Source organism: Salvelinus alpinus, chromosome 22, assembly GCF_045679555.1.
Source record: "Salvelinus alpinus chromosome 22, SLU_Salpinus.1, whole genome shotgun sequence".
NCBI lineage: Eukaryota > Metazoa > Chordata > Actinopteri > Salmoniformes > Salmonidae > Salvelinus > Salvelinus alpinus.
Window position 1 is genome coordinate 45,530,883 of NC_092107.1, and position 17,088 is coordinate 45,547,970.

Below are 17,088 nucleotides of genomic sequence, written 5' to 3' on the forward strand. Positions count from 1 at the left end.
ATCCTGACCTAGTGAGATATACATGGTGGAGGTTTAATATCCTGACCTAGTGAGATATACATGGTGGAGGGTTAATACCCTGACCTAGTGAGATATACATGGAGGTTTAATATCCTGACCTAGTGAGATATACATGGTGGAGGGTTAATACCCTGACCTAGTGAGATATACATGGAGGTTTAATATCCTGACCTAGTGAGATATACATGGTGGAGGGTTAATACCCTGACCTAGTGAGATATACATGGAGGAGGTTTAATATCCTGACCTAGTGAGATATACATGGAGGAGGTTTAATATCCTGACCTAGTGAGATATACATGGAGGTTTAATATCCTGACCTAGTGAGATATACATGGAGGTTTAATATCCTGACCTAGTGAGATATACATGGTGGAGGGTTAATACCCTGACCTAGTGAGATATACATGGTGGAGGTTTAATATCCTGACCTAGTGAGATATACATGGAGGTTTAATATCCTGACCTAGTGAGATATACATGGTGGAGGTTTAATATCCTGACCTAGTGAGATATACATGGAGGTTTAATATCCTGACCTAGTGAGATATACATGGTGGAGGGTTAATACCCTGACCTAGTGAGATATACATGGAGGTTTAATATCCTGACCTAGTGAGATATACATGGTGGAGGTTTAATATCCTGACCTAGTGAGATATACATGGAGGTTTAATATCCTGACCTAGTGAGATATACATGGTGGAGGTTTAATATCCTGACCTAGTGAGATATACATGGAGGTTTAATATCCTGACCTAGTGAGATATACATGGAGGTTTAATATCCTGACCTAGTGAGATATACATGGTGGAGGTTTAATACCCTGACCTAGTGAGATATACATGGAGGTTTAATATCCTGACCTAGTGAGATATACATGGTGGAGGTTTAATATCCTGACCTAGTGAGATATACATGGAGGTTTAATATCCTGACCTAGTGAGATATACATGGAGGTCTAATACCCTGACCTAGTGAGATATACATGGAGGTTTAATATCCTGACCTAGTGAGATATACATGGAGGTTTAATATCCTGACCTAGTGAGATATACATGGAGGTTTAATATCCTGACCTAGTGAGATATACATGGAGGTTTAATATCCTGACCTAGTGAGATATACATGGAGGTTTAATATCCTGACCTAGTGAGATATACATGGTGGAGGGTTAATACCCTGACCTAGTGAGATATACATGGAGGTTTAATATCCTGACCTAGTGAGATATACATGGTGGAGGTTTAATATCCTGACCTAGTGAGATATACATGGAGGTTTAATATCCTGACCTAGTGAGATATACATGGAGGTTTAATATCCTGACCTAGTGAGATATACATGGTGGAGGTTTAATACCCTGACCTAGTGAGATATACATGGAGGTTTAATATCCTGACCTAGTGAGATATACATGGTGGAGGTTTAATATCCTGACCTAGTGAGATATACATGGAGGTTTAATATCCTGACCTAGTGAGATATACATGGAGGTTTAATACCCTGACCTAGTGAGATATACATGGAGGAGGTTTAATATCCTGACCTAATGAGATATACATGGAGGTTTAATATCCTGACCTAGTGAGATATACATGGTGGAGGTTTAATATCCTGACCTAGTGAGATATACATGGAGGTTTAATATCCTGACCTAGTGAGATATACATGGTGGAGGTTTAATATCCTGACCTAGTGAGATATACATGGAGGTTTAATATCCTGACCTAGTGAGATATACATGGAGGTTTAATATCCTGACCTAGTGAGATATACATGGTGGAGGTTTAATACCCTGACCTAGTGAGATATACATGGAGGTTTAATATCCTGACCTAGTGAGATATACATGGTGGAGGTTTAATATCCTGACCTAGTGAGATATACATGGAGGTTTAATATCCTGACCTAGTGAGATATACATGGAGGTTTAATACCCTGACCTAGTGAGATATACATGGAGGAGGTTTAATATCCTGACCTAATGAGATATACATGGAGGAGGTTTAATATCCTGACCTAGTGAGATATACATGGAGGAGGTTTAATATCCTGACCTAGTGAGATATACATGGAGGAGGTTTAATATCCTGACCTAATGAGATATACATGGAGGAGGTTTAATATCCTGACCTAGTGAGATATACATGGTGGAGGTTTAATATCCTGACCTAGTGAGATATACATGGAGGAGGTTTAATATCCTGACCTAGTGAGATATACATGGAGGTTTAATATCCTGACCTAGTGAGATATACATGGAGGTTTAATATCCTGACCTAGTGAGATATACATGGAGGTTTAATATCCTGACCTAGTGAGATATACATGGTGGAGGTTTAATATCCTGACCTAGTGAGATATACATGGAGGTTTAATATCCTGACCTAGTGAGATATACATGGAGGTTTAATATCCTGACCTAGTGAGATATACATGGAGGTTTAATATCCTGACCTAGTGAGATATACATGGAGGTTTAATATCCTGACCTAGTGAGATATACATGGAGGTTTAATATCCTGACCTAGTGAGATATACATGGAGGTTTAATATCCTGACCTAGTGAGATATACATGGAGGTTTAATATCCTGACCTAGTGAGATATACATGGAGGAGGTTTAATATCCTGACCTAGTGAGATATACATGGTGGAGGTTTAATATCCTGACCTAGTGAGATATACATGGAGGAGGTTTAATATCCTGACCTAGTGAGATATACATGGAGGTTTAATATCCTGACCTAGTGAGATATACATGGAGGTTTAATATCCTGACCTAGTGAGATATACATGGAGGTTTAATATCCTGACCTAGTGAGATATACATGGTGGAGGTTTAATATCCTGACCTAGTGAGATATACATGGAGGTTTAATATCCTGACCTAGTGAGATATACATGGAGGTTTAATATCCTGACCTAGTGAGATATACATGGAGGTTTAATATCCTGACCTAGTGAGATATACATGGAGGTTTAATATCCTGACCTAGTGAGATATACATGGAGGTTTAATATCCTGACCTAGTGAGATATACATGGAGGTTTAATATCCTGACCTAGTGAGATATACATGGAGGTTTAATATCCTGACCTAGTGAGATATACATGGAGGTTTAATATCCTGACCTAGTGAGATATACATGGAGGAGGTTTAATATCCTGACCTAGTGAGATATACATGGTGGAGGTTTAATATCCTGACCTAGTGAGATATACATGGAGGAGGTTTAATATCCTGACCTAGTGAGATATACATGGAGGAGGTTTAATATCCTGACCTAGTGAGATATACATGGAGGAGGTTTAATATCCTGACCTAGTGAGATATACATGGAGGAGGTTTAATATCCTGACCTAGTGAGATATACATGGAGGAGGTTTAATACCCTGACCTAGTGAGATATACATGGAGGAGGTTTAATACCCTGACCTAGTGAGATATACATGGAGGAGGTTTAATACCCTGACCTAGTGAGATATACATGGAGGAGGTTTAATACCCTGACCTAGTGAGATATACATGGAGGAGGTTTAATATCCTGACCTAGTGAGATATACATGGAGGAGGTTTAATATCCTGACCTAGTGAGATATACATGGAGGAGGTTTAATATCCTGACCTAGTGAGATATACATGGAGGAGGTTTAATATCCTGACCTAGTGAGATATACATGGAGGTTTAATACCCTGACCTAGTGAGATATACATGGAGGTTTAATACCCTGACCTAGTGAGATATACATGGTGGAGGTTTAATACCCTGACCTAGTGAGATATACATGGTGGAGGTTTAATACCCTGACCTAGTGAGATATACATGGAGGTTTAATACCCTGACCTAGTGAGATATACATGGTGGAGGTTTAATACCCTGACCTAGTGAGATATACATGGTGGAGGTTTAATACCCTGACCTAGTGAGATATACATGGAGGAGGTTTAATATCCTGACCTAGTGAGATATACATGGTGGAGGTTTAATACCCTGACCTAGTGAGATATACATAGAGGAGGTTTAATATCCTGACCTAGTGAGATATACATGGAGGAGGTTTAATATCCTGACCTAGTGAGATATACATGGAGGAGGTTTAATATCCTGACCTAGTGAGATATACATGGAAGAGGTTTAATATCCTGACCTAGTGAGATATACATGGAGGAGGTTTAATACCCTGACCTAGTGAGATATACATGGAGGAGGTTTAATACCCTGACCTAGTGAGATATACATGGAGGAGGTTTAATACCCTGACCTAGTGAGATATACATGGAGGAGGTTTAATACCCTGACCTAGTGAGATATACATGGAGGAGGTTTAATATCCTGACCTAGTGAGATATACATGGAGGAGGTTTAATACCCTGACCTAGTGAGATATACATGGAGGAGGTTTAATATCCTGACCTAGTGAGATATACATGGAGGAGGTTTAATATCCTGACCTAGTGAGATATACATGGTGGAGGTTTAATATCCTGACCTAGTGAGATATACATGGAAGAGGTTTAATATCCTGACCTAGTGAGATATACATGGTGGAGGTTTAATATCCTGACCTAGTGAGATATACATGGAGGAGGTTTAATACCATGACCTAGTGAGATATACATGGAGGAGGTTTAATATCCTGACCTAGTGAGATATACATGGTGGAGGTTTAATATCCTGACCTAGTGAGATATACATGGAAGAGGTTTAATATCCTGACCTAGTGAGATATACATGGAGGAGGTTTAATACCCTGACCTAGTGAGATATACATGGAGGAGGTTTAATATCCTGACCTAGTGAGATATACATGGTGGAGGTTTAATACCCTGACCTAGTGAGATATACATGGAGGAGGTTTAATATCCTGACCTAGTGAGATATACATGGTGGAGGTTTAATACCCTGACCTAGTGAGATATACATGGAGGTTTAATATCCTGACCTAGTGAGATATACATGGAGGAGGTTTAATATCCTGACCTAGTGAGATATACATGGTGGAGGTTTAATATCCTGACCTAGTGAGATATACATGGAGGAGGTTTAATATCCTGACCTAGTGAGATATACATGGAGGAGGTTTAATATCCTGACCTAGTGAGATATACATGGAGGAGGTTTAATATCCTGACCTAGTGAGATATACATGGAGGAGGTTTAATATCCTGACCTAGTGAGATATACATGGAGGAGGTTTAATACCCTGACCTAGTGAGATATACATGGAGGAGGTTTAATACCCTGACCTAGTGAGATATACATGGAGGAGGTTTAATACCCTGACCTAGTGAGATATACATGGAGGAGGTTTAATACCCTGACCTAGTGAGATATACATGGAGGAGGTTTAATATCCTGACCTAGTGAGATATACATGGAGGAGGTTTAATATCCTGACCTAGTGAGATATACATGGAGGAGGTTTAATATCCTGACCTAGTGAGATATACATGGAGGAGGTTTAATATCCTGACCTAGTGAGATATACATGGAGGTTTAATACCCTGACCTAGTGAGATATACATGGAGGTTTAATACCCTGACCTAGTGAGATATACATGGTGGAGGTTTAATACCCTGACCTAGTGAGATATACATGGTGGAGGTTTAATACCCTGACCTAGTGAGATATACATGGAGGTTTAATACCCTGACCTAGTGAGATATACATGGTGGAGGTTTAATACCCTGACCTAGTGAGATATACATGGTGGAGGTTTAATACCCTGACCTAGTGAGATATACATGGAGGAGGTTTAATATCCTGACCTAGTGAGATATACATGGTGGAGGTTTAATACCCTGACCTAGTGAGATATACATAGAGGAGGTTTAATATCCTGACCAAGTGAGATATACATGGAGGAGGTTTAATATCCTGACCTAGTGAGATATACATGGAGGAGGTTTAATATCCTGACCTAGTGAGATATACATGGAAGAGGTTTAATATCCTGACCTAGTGAGATATACATGGAGGAGGTTTAATACCCTGACCTAGTGAGATATACATGGAGGAGGTTTAATACCCTGACCTAGTGAGATATACATGGAGGAGGTTTAATACCCTGACCTAGTGAGATATACATGGAGGAGGTTTAATACCCTGACCTAGTGAGATATACATGGAGGAGGTTTAATATCCTGACCTAGTGAGATATACATGGAGGAGGTTTAATACCCTGACCTAGTGAGATATACATGGAGGAGGTTTAATATCCTGACCTAGTGAGATATACATGGAGGAGGTTTAATATCCTGACCTAGTGAGATATACATGGTGGAGGTTTAATATCCTGACCTAGTGAGATATACATGGAGGAGGTTTAATATCCTGACCTAGTGAGATATACATGGTGGAGGTTTAATATCCTGACCTAGTGAGATATACATGGAGGAGGTTTAATACCCTGACCTAGTGAGATATACATGGAGGAGGTTTAATATCCTGACCTAGTGAGATATACATGGTGGAGGTTTAATATCCTGACCTAGTGAGATATACATGGAAGAGGTTTAATATCCTGACCTAGTGAGATATACATGGAGGAGGTTTAATACCCTGACCTAGTGAGATATACATGGAGGAGGTTTAATATCCTGACCTAGTGAGATATACATGGTGGAGGTTTAATACCCTGACCTAGTGAGATATACATGGAGGAGGTTTAATATCCTGACCTAGTGAGATATACATGGTGGAGGTTTAATACCCTGACCTAGTGAGATATACATGGAAGAGGTTTAATATCCTGACCTAGTGAGATATACATGGAGGAGGTTTAATACCCTGACCTAGTGAGATATACATGGAGGAGGTTTAATATCCTGACCTAGTGAGATATACATGGTGGAGGTTTAATATCCTGACCTAGTGAGATATACATGGAAGAGGTTTAATATCCTGACCTAGTGAGATATACATGGTGGAGGTTTAATATCCTGACCTAGTGAGATATACATGGAGGAGGTTTAATACCCTGACCTAGTGAGATATACATGGAGGAGGTTTAATATCCTGACCTAGTGAGATATACATGGTGGAGGTTTAATATCCTGACCTAGTGAGATATACATGGAAGAGGTTTAATATCCTGACCTAGTGAGATATACATGGAGGAGGTTTAATACCCTGACCTAGTGAGATATACATGGAGGAGGTTTAATATCCTGACCTAGTGAGATATACATGGTGGAGGTTTAATACCCTGACCTAGCGAGATATACATGGAGGAGGTTTAATATCCTGACCTAGTGAGATATACATGGTGGAGGTTTAATATCCTGACCTAGTGAGATATACATGGAGGAGGTTTAATATCCTGACCTAGTGAGATATACATGGAGGAGGTTTAATATCCTGACCTAGTGAGATATACATGGAGGAGGTTTAATATCCTGACCTAGTGAGATATACATGGAGGAGGTTTAATATCCTGACCTAGTGAGATATACATGGAGGAGGTTTAATATCCTGACCTAGTGAGATATACATGGAGGAGGTTTAATATCCTGACCTAGTGAGATATACATGGAGGAGGTTTAATACCCTGACCTAGTGAGATATACATGGAGGAGGTTTAATATCCTGACCTAGTGAGATATACATGGAGGAGGTTTAATATCCTGACCTAGTGAGATATACATGGAGGAGGTTTAATATCCTGACCTAGTGAGATATACATGGAGGAGGTTGAATATCCTGACCTAGTGAGATATACATGGAGGAGGTTTAATATCCTGACCTAGTGAGATATACATGGAGGAGGTTTAATATCCTGACCTAGTGAGATATACATGGAGGAGGTTTAATACCCTGACCTAGTGAGATATACATGGAGGAGGTTTAATATCCTGACCTAGTGAGATATACATGGAGGAGGTTTAATATCCTGACCTAGTGAGATATACATGGAGGAGGTTTAATATCCTGACCTAGTGAGATATACATGGAGGAGGTTTAATATCCTGACCTAGTGAGATATACATGGAGGAGGTTTAATACCCTGACCTAGTGAGATATACATGGAGGAGGTTTAATACCCTGACCTAGTGAGATATACATGGAGGAGGTTTAATATCCTGACCTAGTGAGATATACATGGAGGTTTAATATTCTGACCTAGTGAGATATACATGGAGGTTTAATATTCTGACCTAGTGAGATATACATGGAGGTTTAATACCCTGACCTAGTGAGATATACATGGCGGAGGTTTAATACCCTGACCTAGTGAGATATACATGGAGGAGGTTTAATATCCTGACCTAGTGAGATATACATGGAGGTTTAATATCCTGACCTAGTGAGATATACATGGAGGTTTAATATCCTGACCTAGTGAGATATACATGGAGGTTTAATACCCTGACCTAGTGAGATATACATGGAGGTTTAATATCCTGACCTAGTGAGATATACATGGAGGTTTAATATCCTGACCTAGTGAGATATACATGGAGGTTTAATACCCTGACCTAGTGAGATATACATGGAGGTTTAATATCCTGACCTAGTGAGATATACATGGAGGTTTAATACCCTGACCTAGTGAGATATACATGGAGGTTTAATACCCTGACCTAGTGAGATATACATGGAGGAGGATTAATACCCTGACCTAGTGAGATATACATGGATGTTTAATACCCTGACCTAGTGAGATATACATGGAGGAGGTTTAATACCCTGACCTAGTGAGATATACATGGAGGAGGTTTAATATCCTGACCTAGTGAGATATACATGGAGGTTTAATATCCTGACCTAGTGAGATATACATGGAGGTTTAATACCCTGACCTAGTGAGATATACATGGAGGTTTAATACCCTGACCTAGTGAGATATACATGGAGGAGGATTAATACCCTGACCTAGTGAGATATACATGGAGGTTTAATACCCTGACCTAGTGAGATATACATGGAGGAGGATTAATACCCTGACCTAGTGAGATATACATGGAGGAGGTTTAATATCCTGACCTAGTGAGATATACATGGAGGATGATTAATACCCTGACCTAGTGAGATATACATGGAGGTTTAATATCCTGACCTAGTGAGATATACATGGAGGTTTAATACCCTGACCTAGTGAGATATACATGGAGGTTTAATATCCTGACCTAGTGAGATATACATGGAGGTTTAATACCCTGACCTAGTGAGATATACATGGAGGTTTAATACCCTGACCTAGTGAGATATACATGGAGGAGGATTAATACCCTGACCTAGTGAGATATACATGGAGGTTTAATACCCTGACCTAGTGAGATATACATGGAGGAGGTTTAATACCCTGACCTAGTGAGATATACATGGAGGAGGTTTAATATCCTGACCTAGTGAGATATACATGGAGGTTTAATATCCTGACCTAGTGAGATATACATGGAGGTTTAATACCCTGACCTAGTGAGATATACATGGAGGTTTAATACCCTGACCTAGTGAGATATACATGGAGGAGGATTAATACCCTGACCTAGTGAGATATACATGGAGGTTTAATATCCTGACCTAGTGAGATATACATGGAGGTTTAATACCCTGACCTAGTGAGATATACATGGAGGTTTAATATCCTGACCTAGTGAGATATACATGGAGGTTTAATACCCTGACCTAGTGAGATATACATGGAGGTTTAATACCCTGACCTAGTGAGATATACATGGAGGAGGATTAATACCCTGACCTAGTGAGATATACATGGAGGTTTAATACCCTGACCTAGTGAGATATACATGGAGGAGGTTTAATACCCTGACCTAGTGAGATATACATGGAGGAGGTTTAATATCCTGACCTAGTGAGATATACATGGAGGTTTAATATCCTGACCTAGTGAGATATACATGGAGGTTTAATACCCTGACCTGGTGAGATATACATGGAGGTTTAATACCCTGACCTAGTGAGATATACATGGAGGAGGATTAATACCCTGACCTAGTGAGATATACATGGAGGTTTAATACCCTGACCTAGTGAGATATACATGGAGGAGGATTAATACCCTGACCTAGTGAGATATACATGGAGGAGGTTTAATATCCTGACCTAGTGAGATATACATGGAGGAGGATTAATACCCTGACCTAGTGAGATATACATGGAGGTTTAATATCCTGACCTAGTGAGATATACATGGAGGTTTAATACCCTGACCTAGTGAGATATACATGGAGGTTTAATATCCTGACCTAGTGAGATATACATGGAGGTTTAATACCCTGACCTAGTGAGATATACATGGAGGTTTAATACCCTGACCTAGTGAGATATACATGGAGGAGGATTAATACCCTGACCTAGTGAGATATACATGGAGGTTTAATACCCTGACCTAGTGAGATATACATGGAGGAAGTTTAATACCCTGACCTAGTGAGATATACATGGAGGAGGTTTAATATCCTGACCTAGTGAGATATACATGGAGGTTTAATATCCTGACCTAGTGAGATATACATGGAGGTTTAATACCCTGACCTAGTGAGATATACATGGAGGTTTAATACCCTGACCTAGTGAGATATACATGGAGGAGGATTAATACCCTGACCTAGTGAGATATACATGGAGGTTTAATACCCTGACCTAGTGAGATATACATGGAGGAGGATTAATACCCTGACCTAGTGAGATATACATGGAGGAGGTTTAATATCCTGACCTAGTGAGATATACATGGAGGAGGATTAATACCCTGACCTAGTGAGATATACATGGAGGTTTAATATCCTGACCTAGTGAGATATACATGGAGGTTTAATACCCTGACCTAGTGAGATATACATGGAGGTTTAATATCCTGACCTAGTGAGATATACATGGAGGTTTAATACCCTGACCTAGTGAGATATACATGGAGGTTTAATACCCTGACCTAGTGAGATATACATGGAGGAGGATTAATACCCTGACCTAGTGAGATATACATGGAGGTTTAATACCCTGACCTAGTGAGATATACATGGAGGAGGTTTAATACCCTGACCTAGTGAGATATACATGGAGGAGGTTTAATATCCTGACCTAGTGAGATATACATGGAGGTTTAATATCCTGACCTAGTGAGATATACATGGAGGTTTAATACCCTGACCTAGTGAGATATACATGGAGGTTTAATACCCTGACCTAGTGAGATATACATGGAGGAGGATTAATACCCTGACCTAGTGAGATATACATGGAGGTTTAATACCCTGACCTAGTGAGATATACATGGAGGAGGATTAATACCCTGACCTAGTGAGATATACATGGAGGAGGTTTAATATCCTGACCTAGTGAGATATACATGGAGGAGGATTAATACCCTGACCTAGTGAGATATACATGGAGGAGGTTTAATATCCTGACCTAGTGAGATATACATGGAGGTTTAATATCCTGACCTAGTGAGATATACATGGAGGAGGATTAATACCCTGACCTAGTGAGATATACATGGAGGTTTAATATCCTGACCTAGTGAGATATACATGGAGGTTTAATACCCTGACCTAGTGAGATATACATGGAGGAGGTTTAATAGCCTGACCTAGTGAGATATACATGGAGGAGGTTTAATATCCTGACCTAGTGAGATATACATGGAGGTTTAATACCCTGACCTAGTGAGATATACATGGAGGAGGATTAATACCCTGACCTAGTGAGATATACACGGTGGAGGGTTAATATCCTGACCTAGTGAGATATACATGGTGGAGGTTTAATAGCCTGACCTAGTGAGATATACATGGAGGAGGTTTAATATCCTGACCTAGTGAGATATACATGGAGGTTTAATACCCTGACCTAGTGAGATATACATGGAGGAGGATTAATACCCTGACCTAGTGAGATATACATGGAGGTTTAATACCCTGACCTAGTGAGATATACATGGAGGAGGATTAATACCCTGACCTAGTGAGATATACATGGAGGAGGTTTAATATCCTGACCTAGTGAGATATACATGGAGGTTTAATATCCTGACCTAGTGAGATATACATGGAGGAGGATTAATACCCTGACCTAGTGAGATATACATGGAGGTTTAATATCCTGACCTAGTGAGATATACATGGAGGTTTAATACCCTGACCTAGTGAGATATACATGGAGGAGGTTTAATAGCCTGACCTAGTGAGATATACATGGAGGAGGTTTAATATCCTGACCTAGTGAGATATACATGGAGGTTTAATACCCTGACCTAGTGAGATATACATGGAGGAGGATTAATACCCTGACCTAGTGAGATATACACGGTGGAGGGTTAATATCCTGACCTAGTGAGATATACATGGTGGAGGTTTAATAGCCTGACCTAGTGAGATATACATGGAGGAGGTTTAATATCCTGACCTAGTGAGATATACACGGTGGAGGGTTAATATCCTGACCTAGTGAGATATACATGGAGGAGGTTTAATATCCTGACCTAGTGAGATATACATGGAGGAGGTTTAATATCCTGACCTAGTGAGATATACATGGTGGAGGTTTAATAGCCTGACCTAGTGAGATATACATGGAGGAGGTTTAATATCCTGACCTAGTGAGATATACATGGAGGTTTAATATCCTGACCTAGTGAGATATACATGGAGGAGGTTTAATATCCTGACCTAGTGAGATATACATGGAGGTTTAATATCCTGACCTAGTGAGATATACATGGTGGAGGTTTAATATCCTGACCTAGTGAGATATACATGGAGGTTTAATATCCTGACCTAGTGAGATATACACGGTGGAGGGTTAATATCCTGACCTAGTGAGATATACATGGAGGAGGTTTAATATCCTGACCTAGTGAGATATACATGGAGGAGGTTTAATATCCTGACCTAGTGAGATATACATGGTGGAGGTTTAATAGCCTGACCTAGTGAGATATACATGGAGGAGGTTTAATATCCTGACCTAGTGAGATATACATGGAGGTTTAATATCCTGACCTAGTGAGATATACATGGAGGAGGTTTAATATCCTGACCTAGTGAGATATACATGGAGGTTTAATATCCTGACCTAGTGAGATATACATGGTGGAGGTTTAATATCCTGACCTAGTGAGATATACATGGTGGAGGTTTAATATCCTGACCTAGTGAGATATACATGGTGGAGGTTTAATATCCTGACCTAGTGAGATATACATGGTGGTTTAATATCCTGACCTAGTGAGATATACATGGTGGAGGTTTAATATCCTGACCTAGTGAGATATACATGGAGGAGGTTTAATATCCTGACCTAGTGAGATATACATGGTGGAGGTTTAATACCCTGACCTAGTGAGATATACATGGAGGAGGCTCAAACAAGCTCGTCGACTTGACTACTTTATTATGTCATTCTCACTGGCAGCAAAAGTTCGAGAGGGGACATTACTCTTACAGAATTTCCTCGTACGCGAGGATATCAGAAATTTTATCAAAGCCTATTGGATGATAAATTCTTCTCTCCTGGTTAAAAACAAGTTATAACTGATTTTTTCCAACATAACATAGGTACAGCAGATGCCCTTATTGTATGGGACACTTAAATGTGCCTTTAGAGGCCATGGAATGGCACACCTGGACCTCATCACTTCCCTGATTACTCCCCCTATATATATCGGACTCCGTTGTCATTTCCCGTTTATGTTCTCCAGATGCTTCTCTTGGTTTTGCATCATTATGGGTTCATTTACACTAAAGTCTTCAACTGCACCTGCTTCCTAACGCCCTGCGTCTCCACATGATGTCGCTACCATAGAAAGGAAAATACCTGTCTATTTGTAGAAAACTCCGGCTGTTTAACTCTTTAGTCATATCCCAGTTTACCCTGATTACCTCTTTAGTCATGTCCCAGTTTACCCTGATTAACTCTTTAGTCATATCCCAGTTTACCCTGATTAACTCTTTAGTCATATCCCAGTTTACCCTGATTAACTCTTTAGTCATATCACAGTTTACCCTGATTAACTCTTTAGTCATATCACAGTTTACCCTGATTAACTCTTTAGTCATATCACAGTTTACCCTGATTAACTCTGTAGTCATATCCCAGTTTACCCTGATTAACTCTTTAGTCATATCCCAGTTTACCCTGATTAACTCTTTAGTCATATCCCAGTTTACCCTGATTAACTCTTTAGTCATATCCCAGTTTACCATGATTAACTCTTTAGTCATATCCCAGTTTACCCTGATTAACTCTTTAGTCATATCCCAATTTACCCTGATTAACTCTTTAGTCATGTCCCAGTTTACCCTGATTAACTCTTTAGTCATATCCCAATTTACCCTGATTAACTCTTTAGTCATGTCCCAGTTTACCCTGATTAACTCTTTAGTCATATCCCAGTTTACCCTGATTAACTCTTTAGTCATATCCCGGTTTACCCTGATTAACGCTTTAGTCATATCCCGGTTTACCCTGATTAACTCTTTAGTCATATCCCGGTTTACCCTGATTAACTCTCTAGTCATGTCCCAGTTTACCCTGATTAACTCTTTAGTCATATCCCAGTTTACCCTGATTAACTCTTTAGTCATATCCCAGTTTACCCTGATTAACTCTTTAGTCATATCCCAGTTTATCTATTTGCTTATGGCCGTGTCTACACCTAGAGACCTGCTTTTTAAATTATATGAGAAAAAAATATTCAATTTTATTTGGAATGGCAAGCCAGACAAAATTCAATGGGCCTATTTATATAATGAATATGAATTTGGAGGGCAGAAATGATTAAATATTAAAGCATTAGACCTCTCACTAAAGGCTTCAGTCATACAAAAGTTATACTTAAATCCAAACTGGTTCTCTACCAGATTAGTAAAAATGTCTCAAAAATTCGCCTTTTTCCCTTTATTCACATTACAACCTCTTGGTTTTTGCTCTGACATGCACTGTCAACTGTGGGACCTTATATAGACAGGTGGGTGCCTTTCCAAATAATGTCCAATCAATTGAATTTACCACAGGTGGACTCCAATCAAGTTGTAGAAACATCTCAAGGATGATCAATGGAAACAGGATGCACCTGAGCTCAATATCGAGTCTCATAGCAAAGGGTCTGAATACTTATGTAAATAAGTTATTTATGTTTGTTTTTTAGACATTTGTAAACATTTGTGTGTAGACTGCTGAGGATTTTTATTTATTTAATCCATTTTAGAATAAGGCTGTAACGTAACAAAATGTTGAAAAAGTTAAGGGGTTTGAATACTTTTCGAATGCAAGTGAAATGAAGGAAGCCTGTAAAATAAAAAATATTCCAAAACATGCATCTGTTTGCGACAAGGCACTAAAGTAATACTGGCAAAGCAATTTACTTTTTGTCTTTAATGCAAAGTGTTATGTTTGGGTCAAATCCAATACAACACATTACCGAGTACCACTCTGCATTATTTCATAGTTGTGGCTGCATCATGTTATGGGTATGCTTGTAATCGTTAAGGACTGGGGAGTTTTTCAGGATAAAAACAAAACCGACACTGGGAGATGAATTCACCTTTTCGGCAATAACCTAAAACACAAGGCTAAATCTACACTGGAGTTGCTTACCAAGAAGACAGTGAATGTTCCTGAGTGGCCAAGCTACAGTTTTGACTTAAATCTACTTGAAAATCTACAGCAAGACCTGAAAATGGTTGTCTAGTAATGATCAACAACCAAATTGACAGAGCTTGAATAATTTTTTACATTTTAAAGAATAATGGGCAAATGTGTGGAAACCTCTTCGAGTCTTACAGAGAAAGACTCCCATCTTTAATCGCTGCCAAAGTGTTGACAAAGGGGTGTGAAAACATTTGTAAATTAGATATTTCTGTATTTTTTAAATATTTTTTTTTTCAAACATTTCTAAAAACATGTCATTATTGTCATTGTGTGTAGATGGGAGAGAAAACAAATATGTCATCCATTTTGAACTGGGAATCAAGGGGTTTGAATACTTTCTGAAGTAACTAATACTTCAAACACTATTTCACAAATCATGAGTCATGTACTTTTCCCATCTGTGTTTTGGGGCGGCAGGTAGCCTACTGGTTAGAGCGTTGGGCCAGTAACCGAAAGGTTGCTGGATCGAATCCCCGAGCTGACAAGGTAAAAATCTGTCGTTCTACCCCTGAACAAGGCAGTTAACCCAGGTAAAGGTAAAATAAATATAAAAAAATATTGGTAAAGTCTGGCCTGTTGAAGAACGGAGCTGTCGTTGTTATGATGGTTATATTATAACACTTTCTCTAAGCTCATTAGGCGTACCTGTTGAGGAACGGGTCATTGCTGTTGGTGGTCATGATTCTGGCATCCTGGCCCATCCCAGGGGACGACACGGGGTTCGGGGGTTCCCCATCCTGCTCCATACTGGTGGGCAGTTGGTTCCTCAGAGCAAGCTCCTTCAACACACACACATTCCACATGTTAGTGGAGCACATACACATTCCATATAGGTTAGGTTATATAGACATGGATCTGAGTTGGGATTCAGGTTAGTTTATATAGACATGGATCTGAGTTGGGATTCAGGTTAGGTTATATAGACATGGATCTGAGTTGGGATTCAGGTTAGTTTATATAGACATGGATCTGAGTTGGGATTCAGGTTAGTTTATATAGACATGGATCTGAGTTGGGATTCAGGTTAGTTTATATAGACATGGATCTGAGTTGGGATTCAGGTTAGTTTATATAGACATGGATCTGAGTTGTGATTCAGGTTAGTTTATATAGACATGGATCTGAGTTGGGATTCAGGTTAGTTTATATAGACATGGATCTGAGTTGGGATTCAGGTTAGGTTATATAGACATGGATCTGAGTTGGGATTCAGGTTAGTTTATATAGACATGGATCTGAGTTGTGATTCAGGTTAGTTTATATAGACATGGATCTGAGTTGGGATTCAGGTTAGTTTATATAGACATGGATCTGAGTTGTGATTCAGGTTAGTTTATATAGACATGGATCTGAGTTGTGATTCAGGTTAGTTTATATAGACATGGATCTGAGTTGTGATTCAGGTTAGTTTATATAGACATGGATCTGAGTTGTGATTCAG

General features: G+C 39.3%; 1 protein-coding gene across 1 annotated transcript in view; it reads right to left on the minus strand.

The window, feature by feature from the left end:
- Positions 1 to 17,088, minus strand: part of LOC139549549 (transcriptional coactivator YAP1-like) — a 139,422-nt gene that overhangs the window by 35,719 nt on the left and 86,615 nt on the right. Inside the window, exon 6 of the mRNA XM_071360159.1 lies at positions 16,293 to 16,426. Within this exon, the coding sequence (XP_071216260.1) occupies positions 16,293 to 16,426 (134 nt within the window). The remainder of the gene's footprint in view (positions 1 to 16,292; positions 16,427 to 17,088) is intronic.